The sequence below is a fragment of the Eulemur rufifrons genome, chromosome 27 (genome assembly GCF_041146395.1).
Source record: "Eulemur rufifrons isolate Redbay chromosome 27, OSU_ERuf_1, whole genome shotgun sequence".
In the NCBI taxonomy this organism is placed as follows: Eukaryota; Metazoa; Chordata; class Mammalia; order Primates; family Lemuridae; genus Eulemur; species Eulemur rufifrons.
The window spans coordinates 29,907,476-29,925,240 of NC_091009.1; the positions used below are offsets into that span (position 1 = coordinate 29,907,476).

General features: G+C 56.3%; 1 protein-coding gene across 2 annotated transcripts; it reads left to right on the forward strand.

The window, feature by feature from the left end:
- Nucleotides 1–1,079: 1,079 nt before the first annotated feature.
- CHIT1 (chitinase 1) lies at nt 1,080–13,715 on the forward strand. Of its 2 annotated transcripts, XM_069459376.1 has the most exons (11): nt 1,080–1,149; nt 2,178–2,207; nt 5,294–5,495; nt 6,077–6,133; nt 7,373–7,538; nt 7,751–7,875; nt 8,633–8,756; nt 10,719–10,904; nt 11,230–11,343; nt 12,664–12,790; nt 13,334–13,715. In XM_069459376.1, the coding sequence occupies exons 1-11, from the start codon at nt 1,125–1,127 to the stop codon at nt 13,576–13,578; spliced, it is 1,401 nt and encodes a 466-aa protein (XP_069315477.1). In that variant the 5' UTR covers nt 1,080–1,124; the 3' UTR covers nt 13,579–13,715. The 2 variants fall into 2 exon arrangements, with proteins under 2 accessions (XP_069315477.1, XP_069315478.1); XM_069459377.1 differs by lacking the exon at nt 6,077–6,133.
- The last annotated feature ends 4,050 nt before the right edge of the window (nt 13,716–17,765 follow it).

Sequence of the window (17,765 nt, forward strand, 5' to 3'; positions counted from 1 at the left end):
TCGTCTCCAGACAGTGTAAACAACATGTAGCCACCTAGGTCCTGTGGTGAGTTGAATGGTGGCCCTCCCAAGACACCTCCACCTGAATCTCAGAATGTGACCTTATTTGGAATAAGGGTCTTTGTGGCTGTAAGGAAGGTAAGTTCTCAAGATGAGATCATCGTGGATTAGAGTGACCTTATGAGAGACAGAAAGGAGGAGACACGCAGAGACACCGGGGAGAAGGCCCCGTGAAGACGGAGGCCGCAGAGGTGGGACGATGCTGCCACAGGCCAAGGGATGCCGGGGCCATTGAGGGCGGAAGATGCAGGAAGGATTCTCCCCTGCGGGAAGCGTGGCCCTGCCCACACCTTGACCTCAGGCTTCTGACCCCCTAGACTGTGAGAGAATAAATTTCCGTTGTTTTAAATCACTCCATTTGTGGTCATTTGTTCCAGTAGCCCTAGGAAACTAACACGGGTGGCCTTGATCCTTCATAAGAAACATAAGCATTGAAAACAATTACTAAACACGGTTGCTATCTATCATTAGGAATTTTTCTCAATCGATGGATATAAAAATATCACTATCATGTGGATAGCAATAAAATTTCTATCTACCAATATTTCTATCATGGAAAATAAGTTATATTTGCAATCCCATTATCTTACAGATAGGGAAACTGAGGTCCAGAGAGGGCAGTGGAGAAGCCAGAGGGCTGGGCTGGAACCCGGCGCCCTGGCCCGTGAGGCCTTCCTCCTCCTCCCTTATGGTCTTGGCAGCTCACACAAAGAAAAATCAGAGTCATGGTCATCCAACAGGATGTGTAGAAACACTTCCCACTTTCCTCTCTTTGCCTCCCAGTTTGACAACACTAAGAGTCCCGTGTACAGCCTGTGATTGTTCCAGAAAAGCAAGAATTTCTAAAGGCCATTGTGTCAGTTTTGGCCATTGTGTCAGGTTTGCCCAATCCATGCTATTTGACATTCTACCCCTCCCCACTCCTCCCCCAGCCCCCTCTCTGTCCTCCCTCCGTCCCCCGGATTTCAACACTCCTGGCTGCGGCAGGACAGGGCGGCCAGATAAGAACAGAGCAGGACTGGAAAGCGGGTCTGCACGGGCGGAGCCTGCCACCGAGCCACATCATGGCGGGGTCCGTGGCCTGGGCAGGTGAGCGGCACTGTCAGGGAGAGGGGGCGGGGCCTCAGGTGCCATGGGGAGGTGAGGAGATGTGTGACCACTGGCTCCTTGCCACCGTCTGCAAGGAAGCAGAGGGCTCAGGAGAACTTCGGAGGGTCGTTCGATCCCTCTCCCCGCCTCCTGGCTTGCAGTCCCATGACTCTCTTTCCTGTGGGCCCCCTCGGGCTCTTTGTGTTGCAAGGGAAGTATTTTCTCAACAGGCTGAAGATGACTTTTCTCTTTCTGTCCTGGAAGACCAGAGCCAGTGAGGGCCCTGTACTGGCTCTTTTTGTCCTTCCCATGTCTTAGGTCCCTACTTTTGGCCTTATCCAAGAAGCACCCACTGCTACGAGATTCTTCCCCAACCCCATGTTGGTTGTCCTGCAAGAGGGCAGCCTGGGGGCCGTGACCCCAGTGTCCTTGAAAATTTTCATGCAGGTTCTAGTAGGTTAATAGGTCACCAGGTGAAAGGAATCTCTTTGGAGGAGTCCTCCTGAGCCCCAGATGTCCAAGGATGCTGGGGACACAGTCAGGCAGTGGAAGCAGCAGAGAGCCATCAGTGGCGGGAGCAGAGGCACAGGGGCCGCGGCAGCAGACGGACTCTCCCAGTCCAGCCCCTCCAGATTGGGTCTTGCCAGCCCCAGAACAAGTTTTCCTCTTGTTCCAAAAGAGACGCTTTCGCTCTGGAGAGCTCGAGAGTCAGCAGTTTTTCCACAATCTTCGTAAATCCACACCAGCCTCCACTGAGGCTCTAGCAATGGGGCAGCTTCAGCCCATGGAACTTTCCATCAGCTTCTGGGACCAGCACAGGCCAGGAAGGGGCCCCCGCTGTCTGGCCTGGATGAAAGGATGGACACAGTGCCCTCCTGGGTCCCTTCTGGAAGGAGAAAGCTTGTGTGTATGAAACCACCCTGAAACCGGCCCTCCCTGACCACCTCCGTCTCCTGTGCTTCGCAAGCCACGGGGCCTGGGAAGGCGAGAATGACGTGTAACCTCGGCCTTCTCTCGTGTTGCTTCAGGTTTCATGGTGCTCCTGGTGGTCCAATGGGGTAAGTGGCATCTTTCTTGAGGCTGGTCCTTGGTCCCCTCAGCCCCTGCTCCTGGCTCTGCTACATTCCCCCAGACACCTCTCCCCAACTCACCCCCAGCCCAAGAACTCTTGCGAGATTTCAGTGGGCTCTTCTCCAAAGCTCAGCCCCTGCAAACGCCTCCTTCCCCCAGCAGCCCTGGCCTCACTTCTCGCAGGAAGATTCTTGTCTTCTTATCGACTAGCTGAACTCCTGCACGTCCACGGGACTGGCTTACATGCCACTCTCTCAGGTCTTTCTGAGGTCACTCGCTCCCACCTCTGCTCTCGCAGCACCTGGACACATTTTATAGTACGTGTCACAGGGTCTGTAATTGCTGGCGGAGGCGTCTCCCCCACCAGACTCTGAGCCACTGGAGGTAGGGACCGAAGTCTTCCCCAGCAGCTGTCCCCAGCCCTTAGCTCAATGCGGAACACACACCTGCTCCCGTATCGGTTGAACTGATCGAATGTGGGGCGTGGTGGAAAAAGAGGGGCCCCTGCTTGTGCCCAACAGAAAAGAGACCTCTGGGGTTCAGCAACTCGGACTCCCCGGTGCCCCTCCCATCCCAGCCCACTCTCTGGGCACCAGTGGCCCCGAGATTTCCGGCCCTCAGACCCTCGTCCCGTGGCTGCTGCCCCTTCAGGCTGGGCTGTGGTCCTGGGCGCACCTTTCCCCTCTCAGGCTCACCTAAGCCCACGGAAGTCGCAAGCCTGGGGGACACAGGGAGGCCGAAGATCCCTCAAAAAGCCTGAGTCTGGGCTACTTCTGGGCTTTGCCGAAGCACAGTGGTGATAATAAGGCTTTGTGTGGACTAAGGGTTAACACATGTGAAGCACCTAGAACGGAGCTTCCTCTATACCGCGCTCTCCTAAGTGTCTGACACAGTCATGGGCTGTGTGACAAAGTTTCGGTCAACAAAGGACCTCACATCTGACAGTGGTCGCATGAGATTACAAGGGAGGTGAAAATTTCCCATTGCCTAGTGATGCCGTAGCACAATGACTGAATGCTTTTATGCTTAGTGTAGCCTGCAGAGGGTATAAAGCCTACAGCTGTGTACGGTGATGTCCTGGCCCTCCACACCCACTCACCACACTCTGACACCCTGAGTAACTTCCAGTCCTGCAAGCTCCATTCATGGTCAGTGCCCTATGCAGGTGCGCCATGTTTTACCTTTTATACTATATTTTTACTCTCCATTTTCTATGTTTCGATGTGTTTATATACACAAATACTTATCATTGTGTTACAGTGGCCTACAGTGTTCAGGGTGGTGACTTGCTGTGCAGGTTTGCAGCCTAGGAGCACCAGGCTATCCCACATGGGCCAGGGGAGCACCAGGCTACACCACGTGGGTTTGTGTAAGGACACTCTGTGAGGTTCACACGACGACGAAACTGCCTAATGATGCGTTTGTCAAAATATCCCCTGCCGTTAAGCAATGCATGGCTGTATTGCCTTTTAGCCTCCGCAGTAAGCCCACTGAGGCACACTGTGTGCGGGGCAGTGGTTGCGCCCATTCCACAGAGGAGGAAGCAGAGTCACACAGCTAGCAAGCCGCAGAGTTGGGATTTCAGCCCAAGCACTGAGATTCCACTTTACTGCCTCTATAGTACAAAACTCCATACGTGACATTTGTTATATGACATGAAACGATAGAAAAAGAGCCTCCTGGCTCCTTCCTAGATGGTCTGGGGGAGGTGGTCTCCGGGCCAATCGCCTCCTTCCTCTGTCTGCTCTGAGGAGTTCACCCGTCCTCCGGTACCACTGCAGCCACCCTCGGCGCCTGCCAGCATCTGCCCCCCGGGTGACCACTGGTTAGGGTCGGTGACTACCCAGGAGCTCTTCCTTCTCCTGCCCTGCACCCGTCTGTGTGCCCAGGGTTGGTCCTTCCTGTCCCCGGGTTTCCGATGGGGCCTGAGCTTTCTCTTCCCGAAACCCTCCTACCGCTGCTTCTCACCCTTCTGCCCCTCCTCCCCCTTCTCACGGCCACGTGGGGGCTGGAGAGGGTACAGAGGCACCCTGTTGGGGCAGAGGGAAGTCCCAGGGTCTACATGCCAGCTCCAGTTTAAACTCACTGCTCTGCCAAGTCCCTGGCATAAATGTTGACTCATACACACCGCACCACCATAGAACAGAGACCGGACGAGACCCCAGAGCCCATACAGCCACTTCTGGCAGCTGCAGGAACGAAGACCAGCGTTATGCTTTCTGCTGTCCCACAGAGCTGACCCGAGTGGGGGCCATCACCACCGACCCCCCAACCCCAGAACAGAGTCCCGCCCCCCCAAGTCTTCCCACACCCTGTAGGGGGTGCCAGAGACGCAGTGCCTTTTCCTAAAGTAAGCTCTTTACTAGAATCTGAGCAGTGATACTGACAAACACAGATTCTCCACAAGGGATAACAAGCAAATGAAGTGAACGCAAACCACAAGCCTAAGAAAACATAAACCCGGGCCTGTAACGAGGCCTCTTCTCTGCTGTTTTGTGCATTTGCGTGTCACGTAACATGCGGCAGTATTCCGAGCCATGTCTGCAAAGCCTGGCCCCGTTCCTGCAGCAGGTGAGCACGCCGTGCTGAATCCCCTCTGGGCCTTGCTCTGGGGCTGCCTTCTGGGCGGCCTCGGGGCCTGGAGAGGAGCGCCTACCTAGGGGACAGGGGGCCTGCCTGCCAGACCCCTCCCCGGGACCCAGGCTCTGAGCCTGGCCACTTTCCGGGGGTGTCAAGGGTCAGGAGATTGGGTCCTAGCTCCCTGCTCTGGCCTCCTAGTGGCCATGCTGAGTGGGACAGGTCTGCAGCTCTCACGCCTCGGCTTCCTCACCGGAGAGATGACGATGGTCCCCCTCTCACAGACGCTCTGAGCATCCCACGATCAGCCCCCGGAAATGCTTTCCTAACTGTGAGGTGCTACCCAAACAAAAGAAACGCCGTTTCTGACTGCCGGCCCCGCAGCTTAGCCCAGGTGTATAAGAAGGACTCACGGGGCACCGCCTGCCTGGGAGGGAACCGCCGTCCCCAGCAGGCCCTTCTGACAGCCGTGTCTTTTCTTCACCCCGCTGGCCAGGCTCTGCTGCAAAACTGGTCTGCTACTTCACCAACTGGTCCCAGTACAGAGAGGGGGCAGCTCGCTTCTTGCCCAAGGACGTGAACCCCGACCTGTGCACCCACCTTGTCTACGCCTTTGCCGGCATGAACAACCTCCAGCTCAGCACCATCGAGTGGAATGACGAGGCTCTCTACCAGCAGTTCAACGGCCTGAAGAAGATGTGAGCCACGGCTGAGGAGGGGGGACGGGAGGCAGAGGGGACGGATACCTCCTCCTCTCAGAGCCAGAAACCTCCCCCAGCGCTGCAGCCCCGCCACAGGCCTGCTGCGTGGCTTTGGGCAAGTGGGACCACCTGTGGGCTTCCCTGTGCTTAACGAAAGAGGCGGGATAGGTCCGGGATCCTAAAGGGCCTTCCAGTCTAGGTCTAAGTGGAACCCGGATAGTGAAACTCTCCCTCTTCCGGGAATGCCCTTCCTCCTCCTGAAATCTACTCATCCTGCATCTCAAGTGTGAAGGTCACCCACACAAAGCCTCTGAGGACCCGCCCCAGTCGCTTGCTTCCTGAATTCCCTGTGTCTGCACACATGAGCTGTGTCTCCCCGTTTAGACGGGAGTTCCCTCAAGTCAGGACCGTGTCTTTTCTCTCCCAAGCTACAGCTTTCCCAGAGTGCTCAGTACAGGCTCTGCGCACAGGGACATTTATACACTCCCACCGCTGTCCCCGGCCCCACTCCATCACCCCTACCAGGGAGCCCTGGGAGCTGGCCCCGTAACTTCTGCCGTGCCTGTTGTCTTTCCCAGGAATCCCAAGCTGAAGACTCTGTTAGCCATCGGGGGCTGGAACTTCGGCACTCAGAAGTGAGTTGACTGTGGCACCCGTGTGGCAGAGCCCCTGGATGGGGACCTGGAACACTGACCAGAGAGAGCCCTGGTCAGGGAATCGGGCCAGGTTAATCGGTAGCCAGGGGGAGGGGAGAGGGAGGGAAGCTGCACTCTGGGGGCTGACTGTCCTTGTGGGTTCTTGGTGCCCCACCGGGAGGGCAGCGGGGAGTGGGCTTAGCTCCAGGCTGTTCCAGACCCAGTCTTGCCAGAAGCACAAGATCTAAACACAGCTCAGAGAGTTCTGACCTCTCCAGGCCTCAGTCTCCTCCTCTGTGAAATGGGAAGAGGGAGGGTCTTAACTAATCCTGGACAACACAGAGTCTATGTTTTCTGAGCTCCGAAATGGGATATCTTGTCTGAGAAAGGAATTTTGTTCCACTTCTGGGTGTAACAGGTAGTCTGTGAGAGTGAGCTTGGATGCCAAAATATTGGCATTTCTGGGACCTGTTGGATGATTTATGGAGATGATGGACAGTCTTCCTAAAACTTTTTTGGATCATCAACGCTTTTGAGAATTTTGATGAAATTTATGACTCATCTTCCCAAAGTAATGCTTATGCACAGATTTTTCACCGAAATACAGGGATTTTTCAACCTGGCATCCCCAGGCACATGGGCCCCACTTAAGAACTGCTGCTACTAATTAAATTAAATTGTAAATTAAAACAATAACTTAAAATAGGATCAGTCTGTAAAGAACTTAGGACCCCCAAGAAGTCCAGAGACTCTTGCAGGGCCACTGAGGCAGGGGGCTCCTGGGGCAGCCCGGGGGTTTTGAAGTCTGGACTAGTGACAATAGCACAACGCGCTCTACAGAGGGGAGTTGGAGGAAAGAGCACCGGGTTAACCTTCGGGAAACGAAAGCAGCGGGCTCCCCAGGCCACTAGGCCTTTGCTACCCTGCTGCGCTTCTCTCTTCCTCTTCGTCATAGAAACTGGTAAACTTCTGCGGGGAAGCAGGACTCCCAGGGAGCCAATGTGGTCCGGTGGTGTCGATGTTTAGGGGTAGAAAGTGCTTCTAGATGGTCCGTTTCCCTTAACCAGATCCATAATGCACCAGCGATACCCAGCAGCCTCCAAAGCAGCCCTCCGAGCGCTGGAGGAGGCCTGGAACCAGGAACACCAGTATCCGGAGTGGTTTTCCGCTTGTCTCTGAGCAGGAGAGCGGCCCTGTCCGGTCCGAGGCAGGCCCATGCTCCCCTCCACCACCTCACAGGTTCACAGAGATGGTGGCCACGGCCAGCAACCGCCAGACTTTCGTCAGCTCAGCCATTGAGTTTCTGCGCAAATACGGCTTTGATGGCCTTGACCTTGACTGGGAGTTCCCAGGAAGCCGGGGGAGCCCTGCCGTGGACAAGGAGCGCTTCACGGCGCTGGTGCAGGTATGGCCGGGCAGGGCAGGGCCACCAGGCTGCCCAGGCTCCCAGAGCACGTGGGTGCTGCTCTGCTCCTGTCAGCGGTTCCACATATTTGCACAGCACAGATCAGGCCGCTGGGCAGTGTTCAGACTTCTGCGAGTGAACATCTATCCATGTGGGGCTTGCGGGGCCTGCCTGGTGCCTGCCTCTGTGTTTACTCAAAGCTGCCCCCACAGGACTTGGCCAGCACCTTCCAGAAAGAAGCCCAGACCTCAAGGAAGGAACGACTCCTCCTGAGTGCAGCCGTCCCAGCCGGGCAAGCCGTTGTGGATGCCGGATACGAGGTGGACAAAATTGCCCAGTGAGTCTCGGGCACACGAGCTGCACCTGTGTCCTCCGAGCTGGGAGAGGCCGGGGCAGACTGAGCTCCCTGGGAGCAGAGCGGGTGCTCGGGTGCGAGGTGTCATTCGGGAGAGCCCCTCCGTCCGCCAGCAAACCTAGGCAGGGTGTGCCCACTGTGTCTGCGTTTCCACCCTGGGACCTCTGCCATCCTCCCTGGGAACTCACTGTCAGAGCGAAAACACCCCTGGGGGAGGGGGACGAAGCCCCCAGCGTCTCCAAGAGAATGGGTCGTCTAGACCCTTGCTCCTCAGTGCGGTGTGTGGACCCGCAGCCCCCACACCACGTGGGTGCTTGTTAGAAATGTGGACTCTCGGGCCCCCCAGGTCTGCTAAATAAGAACCTTCATCTTGATGGGATTCCTGGGCAATTTGTGTGCACACTAAAGTTTAAGAAACTGAGCTAGAGGTCTTTCCAAAAGGGCAAAATAGCAAGAGCTTTCCTGAGTAGAACAGGGAGGGCCTGAGGGTGCTGGCGGGACCGTGGGGCGAGGATGCGGAGACACGAGCCGCCAGCACCTCAGTTTGAATGAGAACGGCCACGATAAGCGGGGCTCCCTGGGGTGCTGTCTACGTCATCGTCCACAGAGCCAGAGGGGAGCCTGCCACCCCTGCCTCGGACCACAGCGGTCCCTCCTGGGCCATGCAGCATGGGGTGGGGGTGAGGAAGGAGGGCTCCCCCCATCACCTGCCTCCCCCCTCTGTCTGTGCCCCTTGCAGGAACCTGGATTTCATCAGCCTTATGGCCTATGACCTCCACGGCTCTTGGGAGAAGGTCACAGGACATAACAGCCCCCTCTACCAGCGGCAGGGAGAGAGTGGGGCGGCGGCCCGGCTCAACGTGGTAGGTGGCTGCAGGGAGGAGGCAGGACCCCCCTGTCCTGCAGGGCCTGTCTGGTGGCCTCTTTTGAACATCAAGGCCCTAATGGAAAAAAAGAAAAGATACAAGAAAACAAACAGGGAACTAAGAAACTGGGAGTTTTTGTTTCTTTGCATGTTTGTTTTACTTTCCTGTTCCACGCCACTGCTGGGGGAAACCTCACTTCTGTGGAGCGCCTTGGCTGAGAGCAGACACAGCAAACCGATGTGATGACATGGGACAAGTGGCTGACTGGGGAGCCCCCTCGTCTGCAGCCTGCGTGGCTCCTGCTTCCTTTACGGCCCCACCCATTGCCTTAACGACAGTGGGCAGACTTTGCTCCCTGGTCACTGGTTGACCTTCTGGAAGGTGTTTTCAGGGGTGAGAGCCGTCCCAAGTTGATAACATCCCAGGGTTGTCACTCAGGACAAAACCACCCCCAGCCCCTGCCCGGGTCAGGCTTCGTTTAGACTGGGCTGGGCCGGGGTTCCCTGCCCAGCTCTTCCGCACTGAGCAAGCTAGGTGCTTTTTATAAGCCCACTCTATATTTTAAAAGTCAGGAATAACCATATTATTTCTCTTTCTTCAAACAAACAGCAACAAGAAGCCCTAAATTAGAATGGTTTTTACTCTGGGGGAGCCTGCATCTCTGTGTGTCAGCTGGAGTGGGACAGATTTTACCTTCTGGCTCTTTCTGGGCTGGGGAGTCAGGTGTGCGTGTTTCACACCGAGCCCGACCCCTCCAGCCCCATCGAGAACCGTGGGTTCTGAAGGAAGCTGTCTCCCTGGAGAGCCCCCAGCCCAGCGGGAAACGCACAGACAGGCCGCTGAGGGCGGGTGGGGTTGGCGTCCCACAGGCAGCCTGCTGGCCACGCCGCGGGCCTGGACCCACTGAGGAAGGGAGGCCCCTTCTTCCTACAAAGAGGCCTTCTGCTTGCTGCACCGTGTGTCTGAGGACTGCTTCTGGCCAGAGGGGTGACATTTCCAATCTTGCACAGAAGTGCCATATAAGTTAGGAAAGGCCCTGAACTCAGAAAGCTCCAGTCTGGTCATAGATTGACTATGTAGACTGGGAAAAAGAAATTATCAATCAATATAGTGAAAACTGTCCTTCACCTAAGTGCTAAGTGGATACGGAGTCACTAGACCTGATACGACGAGGGCAGCTTCTTGGGGAAAGTGAGCCACACTGCTGGCTTGAGGGAAGAATCTTCATTATTTATTCATTCAACATACTCACACTGGGCACCTTCTCACGCCACAGGCCTAGGGCTCTGTGTTAATATGTGACCAGGAGAAGGTCTTGTTCAGAGGGGGTGAGAAAGCCTTTGTTCTATTTGAGCATCTAAGTGTCAGGCACTGTTCTAGGCACTGGGGATACAGAGATAAATGAAACAGATCCAATTCCCTGCTCTTGCACTCAGGGTGAAACCTAAGACCACAACAGAAATAGTGATGATGATCCTAGCTACCCTTTACTGCGTGATGCTAGACCTTACACATATTATAACCTTCAGTTCTTACAATGCCCCTAGGGATGGGTATTTTGATTATTTCCATTTTACAGAATGGAACCCAAGGCCCAGTGAGGTTAAGTAAGTTGCTGAGTAAGGAAGGCAGGGACCTGTGCCTTTGTTCACTGGTGTGTCCCAAGCTTCTAGGACAGAGGCCGGCACACGGTGAGCCGTCAGCGCAAACGCGTTCAGCGAATGGCTGTCTGACTCCACAGCCCGCGCTCTTTGGCTCCCGCGCCATGCAGCTTCTCTCCCTGGGGTCAAGGGTCCAAGACAGGCTCTAGGGGTAGGGCTGGAATATTCATGAAGGCCCTTGAAGCTCCAGCTGAGGAGTCCCTGCCCTCCTAGCTCTGTCTCTGGAGCCCCCAGTCTTAGACCACCAGAGCCAGGCTGAGGGCAGAGAAAAGAAGCCCTCCCCCTTCTCCACCGCCAGGACGCCGCCGTACAGCTGTGGCTGAAGAAGGGGACCCCCGCCAACAAACTGATCCTTGGCATGCCCACCTACGGGCGATCCTTCACTCTGGCCTCCTCATCAGACACCGGAGTGGGGGCCCCAGCCACAGGGCCTGGCAGCCCCGGCCGCTTCACCAAGGAAGCAGGGGTGCTGGCTTACTATGAGGTAGGAACCCCACAGCCACCCTGGGTATTGTGGGGGGCAGGGGCTGCCTGGGAATGGGGAGGGCTCCTTCTCCCACAGTTGCTGGGCGGGGATGCCGGGCACAGAGAGTTCTGGCCAGGTGAATCCCAGCTCATTTAGTCCATCTTGGGTGTATCCTTAAGGCCAGGTGCCTCAAGCCGAGTCCAGGGTTCTAGATCATTTAATCTAGAACCTCCTAGATTCTCCAGGCTTCCTCAGAGAGGAATTTTCCAATCCCTAGTCTCCTCCTGGTGGGGAGGGCAGGAGCCTCCCTCCTCCGCCCCAGCGCTCTCCTCCGCTCCCCCAGGTCTGCTCCTGGAAGGGGGCCACCGTGCACAGAATCCAGGACCAGAAGGTGCCCTACATTGTGCAGAACAACCAGTGGGTGGGCTTTGATGACGTAGACAGCTTCAAAGCCAAGGTGAGGTTCAGCCCTGCTGGGAGAGGGGTGGTCCTGGGCGGTCGAGCCTGTCGGTGACACGGAGTAAGCACATCCAGAACCTCCTTCCGGGGGGGGGGGGTCTCCTTTTAAATGTCCCAACATTTCACAAATCTCCACATGATAGCATTTTGCATCTTTACTATCTATTGACTGAGAAAAGACACAATGACAAAAAGATTGCTCTACATTGAATAGCATTCTTGAAAGAATTTATATTTTATTAAATACTGTACAAATTCTTCGACAGACATATGAAGAGGAGCCATATGTATTGGTGAGGCATGTGGTTTTATTCAGCCCATTGCAATATTTGTTCAAATTATAGGCCTTTGGATTTATTTATAAGACCCCCTCTTCCTTCCTGCCATATTGGTGGCCCAAAGCTTGAAGGCATTTATTTGTGTTGGTGACACTCTCCCCCATGAGAGGGTTAGCTTATCCAGACATCCCACAACAGTCACCGCATGTGATGACTGTGGCAGGTTCTAGAAGTGGAGACAAAGTGCTCCAGGAGAATCGAGGGAGGAGCGTGATCCTGGCCAGGGGAGACAGGAGACGGGGTCATGGTGGAAGGGCATGTCTGATAAGTCTCCAAGCACAGAAGCTTGGACTCAGGGTGGGGGGAGCATTGCCCAAGCAAAGACATGGTGGAGAAGAGAGTGGAGGATGGACTCTGAGAACAAGGTGCAGGCCCACATAGCTGGCCCCTGAGCAGGGGTGGACACAGGAAGGGAGGTAGCTGGAGGGGGAGACTGGGGCCAGCCAAGGGTCCAGACCACCCCTACCCTCCAGCCGCCAGCCCCACTCCTAGGGTGAGTGAGCACCATGGCCCCTGGCAGGTTCAGGGACAGAAAAGCCCACTCAGAAGGAACACACAGCCATGCCCTCAGGAAGCCTCCGGAATCTAGCAGAGGAGAGAAGGCCCTCAGAGAGGACAAAGACATAAAGACAAGGAAGCGAAACTTGACTCAGATCTTTCGGGAAGCTCCGTCATTCCCTGTGCTAACTGCACTTATCACAACCGGCAGACGGCACCCTCAAATAAAACAATGTGGCCCAGAAATGACCAGGGTCCGAAGGCTTCCACCTTAGGGAGGTTCACACACCTGACACTATTCCTCCGCCATCCCCTGCCCCCCACCCCAGGGACTGCAAAAGGCCTGATTCCCAACAGGGGCAGGGCTCAGGCCCGAGGGCGCTGGAGAAGAAAGGGCCCCGTCCAGATGAGGAAGCCGGGCCATGGGGCTGGCGAGGCTGAGCTCACCCGGGCTCCTCCGCCCGCCTCTCCTCCCTGCGTAGGTCGCGTATCTGAAGCAGAAGGGACTGGGTGGGGCCATGGTCTGGACACTGGCCTTGGACGACTTTGCTGGCTCCTTCTGCAACCAGGGACGCTACCCGCTCATCCAGACGCTGCGGCGGGAGCTGAGTGAGTGAGCGGCCAGGGCCCAGGGGCAGAATGTGGAGATGGGAGACAAACAGTGAACCCTGCCGGGTCCTTCTGAGGAAATGACCTTGCCTCAACACTATGATTTCCCAAGTTTCACGCACCCCCACGAGCGAAGGAAACTGTTGAAACAATTCTCTTTTTGCGCTCTCCTTTCTTTTCCTGGTTGCAGCAATGCCTGCCTGGGGTGTTGTAACCGTGGCTTCCCTCCAGAAGGCCCTCGGTGGGGGAGGCGTAGCTTGCTCCTCTCGTATCAGGGAGAAAGCCTGCACGCGGCCTGCAGAGCGGGACCCCCGCCTTCCCCCACCGGCACGTGTTGGGCTTTGCCAGCGTATATGGCCAGGGACCGCCTGTTACTGCGGAGCTCAGCTGCGCCCCAGCTGTGGTGGCTGCCCCTGGCTGTGCTCTGCCCGTAGGGTACGGGGTGCTGGGCTGCTGCCTGCCTGTGCTGACTGCCTGTATGCTCGGCCTGCAGGTTTGGGATTTCTTGGGGGAGCCTTGGTTGAATCTTCACTGTCTTCCCAGGTCTTCCATATGCGCCTTCAGACCCCTCAGAGCCTGAAGTTCAAACACAGGGTCTGCCCTCTGAACCTGAGCATGGCCCCGACCCTGGACAAGGCACCTTCTGCAAGGGCAAGGCTGACGGGCTCTACCCCAACCCCCAGGACCGGTCCAGCTTCTACAGCTGTGCAGGGGGGCAGGTGTTCCAGCAAAGCTGCCCGGCAGGCCTGGTGTTCAGCTCCTCCTGCACCTGCTGCACCTGGAACTGAGTCCCCAAGGCCGGGCCTGGGGTCACGCTACAGCCCCCTCCTCCACTTTCCTGGGGACTATCGGCTCCTGCCCGCCTCTCTGTGGCCTTTCCATATCCAGGCTTTCTGCTCTCAGCCTTCGCCTTCGCTTCCTTCCTTCCGAGTGTCCGGGCGGGCTCTTTGACTTGCAAAATAAATCTTTGGTTTGCATGGTCGATGCGGTGACTTAAGAGGCTCTCTAAGCGCACTGCTGACTCCCTGGGGAACCAGGAGGGGAGGCTGGCACGAGGCACGCACAGATCAGAGCCAGACGGGAAAGTGGTCGGGTCAGGATGTGCCAACCCCCGTGCCAGGTCTCACATCAACGAGTCCACATTCCAGTGGGCAGCGCCCAGCGCACAAGCGATGGCATCTGCTGCACGGCCCCGTGCGACACATCCACTCGTCGTCGGCTCCAAAGCCTTTGGAGACAGGTGTTATCCCCAAGATGCACACCAGATGGCAGCAGAGAAGAGCTTGTCCCTGTCGCATATGCTCGGGTCGGCCACTCGGTGTCAGGACTTCCTTCCACTCTAGGAAGTCCTTGCGACCCCCAGCTGTTGCCCAGGCCAATACTACACTGATCTGGGGGATCAAGGTTCTGGGGCATCAAGCTGGGGAAATTCTTTCCATTTTCTGAAAGAGATGTGTCAAAACAACCCACGCACTCCATGAATATTCGGTAGCAGTCATCAGTAAAGCCATCTTCGCTCAACGCTTTTTGGGGGGATGCTTTGTAACTGCTGATCTAATACCTTTGGTGGCTACAGGACCATTGCATTTACTGTTTTCCCTTGAGCAGGTGGAGGCTGAAACTCTCTGTCCCTCCCTAGGCCAAGGTCCTCCCCAGACGGGTCTCAGGGTGATAGGAGGTGGCGGTAAAGCTTGCTCTTGTTTTAATAGAACTCAGCATCTCTGTTTCCTGAGAGCCCTTATTTGAGATACAGTCAGGGAGGTGGCTGGTCATCTCTCTCTTCTGTCTGTCCCTCCCAAGTGGCCCCAGAGAGAGTTGAGACAGAGGCCATAAACCTGCAGTTTCCCCAGAGGTCTCTGGAGTGAACCCAGATCGCTGAAGGTCCCGTGGGCAGTTAAGAGCCTCCCAGGGAATTCATTCATCTTGAGGTGCCGCCCTCACCCCCTTCCACTGACGGAATCCACAGACTTCCCAGGAGATCTCCACGGGATCCAGGCTCAGTACACCAGCTCCTCCCTCCTCCCTTCTCCTGCCCCGACTCCACCCCCACACGCAAGGTGACAGCCTTCCCCTCTCACGTGGGACAGGCATGCATGTCCCTTCACTCCAGGGCCTGCTGGCGTTGAGTCGGGAGAGGGGGCAACAGAAGGGACCCTGGCTGATGCGGGGCACGTTTTATCGGGAGGGGGGTGTGGCTACAGGGGCCTCAGCCACCCCCTGTCCCATGTTGTGCCTGTTCTAAGCACCTTCCCTGGATGCCACCACCTGGTCCAGGGCGGATTTGCTGTTACCGATGCTCTTCATGCTCATTCAACAATCTCTTCCTGTAGGTAAAGCCCATTTCCCCACGTTCAGAGCTTGGTGCCAAGAGAACATAGCCAGATCCCTCTTAATTAATTCAGGCATTCGGCAACAAATGTTCTTCAAATACGTCTCAAGGACAGAAACATCCCTTCCAAAGGCCACTGCTGCATTTGTCTTGGGCCTTGCCTCTTTGTGCTCAGGGTGGGTGGGGAAGCGAGCTCACAGGCATTCCTGTCATTCCCCACCCTCCCGGGCCCCACCACATGGCATGTGGGATCTTGGGAGCTTAGGATGGCCCCGGCCCCACCCCACTCCCTTCGCCAGGGTGTCCTTGCCATTCCCAGCTGTCACCCAGGCCAATAATAAACCGACGGGGCCAGGCAGTCAGAAACCCGGGCTTGCTGGGGACACCTCTCAGTCCTCCCACCCTCCACATTCCAGTGGGGGACACTGAGAAGGGGGCATCTAGAGGAAAAGGACGAGGACCTTCTGTCTGCCACTTGTCCTTGGCCTTTTTCTGGAGCAGAGCAGCTGGGCCACTGAGGAGCCAGGCCCACCCAACCCAGCCCAGCCCAGCCAAGAGCTGGTCCTCTTGTGTCCCACACTCCCTCCTGGCACCTACTCTGAGACCTTCCAGCTGCCACAATAGTCCCTACGCCTGTGTTCGGGCCTCCTTGGGAGCGAAACCTCCCCCCACTCAAGTTCAAAGTTGGCTCTCAGCTTGCCACGTGTGGCTCACCTGCCAAATAGGTAAGTCCTGGGTTGCCCTCCGGGGCACGGCCCAGCGCTCCTTCGCTGCATCCACCTCGCGGAAAGGCGGGCGTGGGGCATGAGGGGACTCAGCTCTGTTCCGTGAGCCAGGGCGGGGCTTCACATCCAACATCTGGGACCCCTAAAGTCAGAGAACAAGAAGAATGTCACACCACCACATTCCTGCTGCTGTCAAAGGTGACGCTCGGTATGGAAGAAATTTCACCTGGCCCCCTACCTGTGCCTCCCCGTGTGACCTTGGGCACGTCACTTCCCAAGCCCTCCGTGTCCACTGTACAGTGGGCAGCTTGGACTAGGTGACCTACTGGCCACAGCCAGCCACTGCCAACCCCTGCGTGCCCTTCTCAGAAATAAGGCCAGCAAGGGAGGACCAGAGGCTCCATGTGGAACCCAGTGTTAACCCCTCACCCCGCTCTCCCGACCAGAGGGCCCCTTTCAATATCAGCCACGAGCTGAATGTGGGGGCCTCGCTCTAGGCCTCCTCCCCCGCCCCCCCCCACGTGCACACACACGTGCACACACACGCTCCTGCGTGCACACAGAGGGAACTTGTCCTGTCCTGGTCAAGCACAGGGGCCTACAGCAAAGGGAGGGAGGTGTCTTACATTGAACTTCACAGCAGAGCCTGTCTTTGCACGTCACTCGGGGCTCAGCCTGCACCAGCGGCCCCCCGACACCCCCCTTGCCCTCCCGCCTGCCGGTTCCACACCTGCAGCGGCAGCCACAGAGCCACAGCCAGCGGCGGAGCCGGAAGCCCAGGCTGAGTTCCAGAGCATCCCTGGAGTGACTCAGAGGTTATCGACCTCTGGAGAGCAGCCAGCCTCCCCTCCCTGCCAGCGGAGAGATCTTCTCCAGCACACCAGACCTCAAATGCCTTGAGACAATCTCTTTCTAATCCTTTGATCCAGTGGTGGGAGCCATTTTCTATCAAGGGACAGTGACCTCAGTGGAAAAACGGAATCACACGAGGGCCACATCATTGTATAAAATTACTCGATTTAGGTGTGCCTGCTGCCGCCTTTTCAATTAAGAAAGACGCATAAAACATTACGAACACCTGATCCTTAAAGGAAGCCAGAAACCACACCAAATAAAGATGACCGATATGTGAAGACGCGTCTCCCAAACGTGAGGCAGTTGAGATGACGTGACTTGAAAGAATGTGAAGGAAAGAGAGAGAAATCATGGTGGGACAAAGAGAAGGATAAAAAATAAGAAAAAGAGGAAGGGGAGAGAAAGGGCAGGTAGCGGGAAGGAGGGAGAAAGACGGAAATGAGCTTGGAGAGAGCAAAGAAGGCTCTGCTGGCCGAATGCCCATGACTCAGCTCCGTGCCCCTGGGCAGCCGTGACCTCACAGTGCTGTTTCCAGATTCTCGCCTGGACCGCAGGCTGCCCTGTGCACACGGTCAGCGTGGCAGTGCTTATTTCTCTTGTATCATTTAATCTGCATAAGAACTCTAAAAGTTAGGTAGTTCACAGCTTAGAAAAGTTGCCCAAGTTCACAAACCACTAATAACAGTCATGACTCAAATCCTCGCCGAGGTCAGAGCTCTGCTCTCTACACTGCACGGCCCCTCATCGGCTCCCGCACCGGTCTCTCTTCATTGAACTGCGGATTATCTCAGTTCATCGCTGGCTGGGTCACCACGGTCCGGCTACTCTTTCCTTCCTTCTGGTCCTTGAACCCATTCAGTTTGTCCCATCTCTACTCCCCGCCTTCCCTGACCCCAAACTTGGTCTGATCTGTCCCCTCTTCCTGGATCGCTCGTGCCCAGATCTTCCCGGGGCCGTCCGGCTGGCACGTCAGTGTCACTGCTTCAGACAAGGACTCAATCACGCTGTCACCTCACTCTGGCTTATCTGTGTCGTGCGCTTACAGCTATGTGAAGTTTTCCTGGTT

Coding starts and splice junctions, on each gene's coding strand:
- CHIT1 (XM_069459376.1), top strand. CDS start 1,125: ATGGCGGGGTCCGTGGCCTGGGCAG. Junction 8,757..10,718: donor CGGCGGCCCGGCTCAACGTG/GTAGGTGGCTGC, acceptor CTCCACCGCCAG/GACGCCGCCGTACAGCTGTG. Junction 12,791..13,333: donor GACGCTGCGGCGGGAGCTGA/GTGAGTGAGCGG, acceptor CTGTCTTCCCAG/GTCTTCCATATGCGCCTTCA.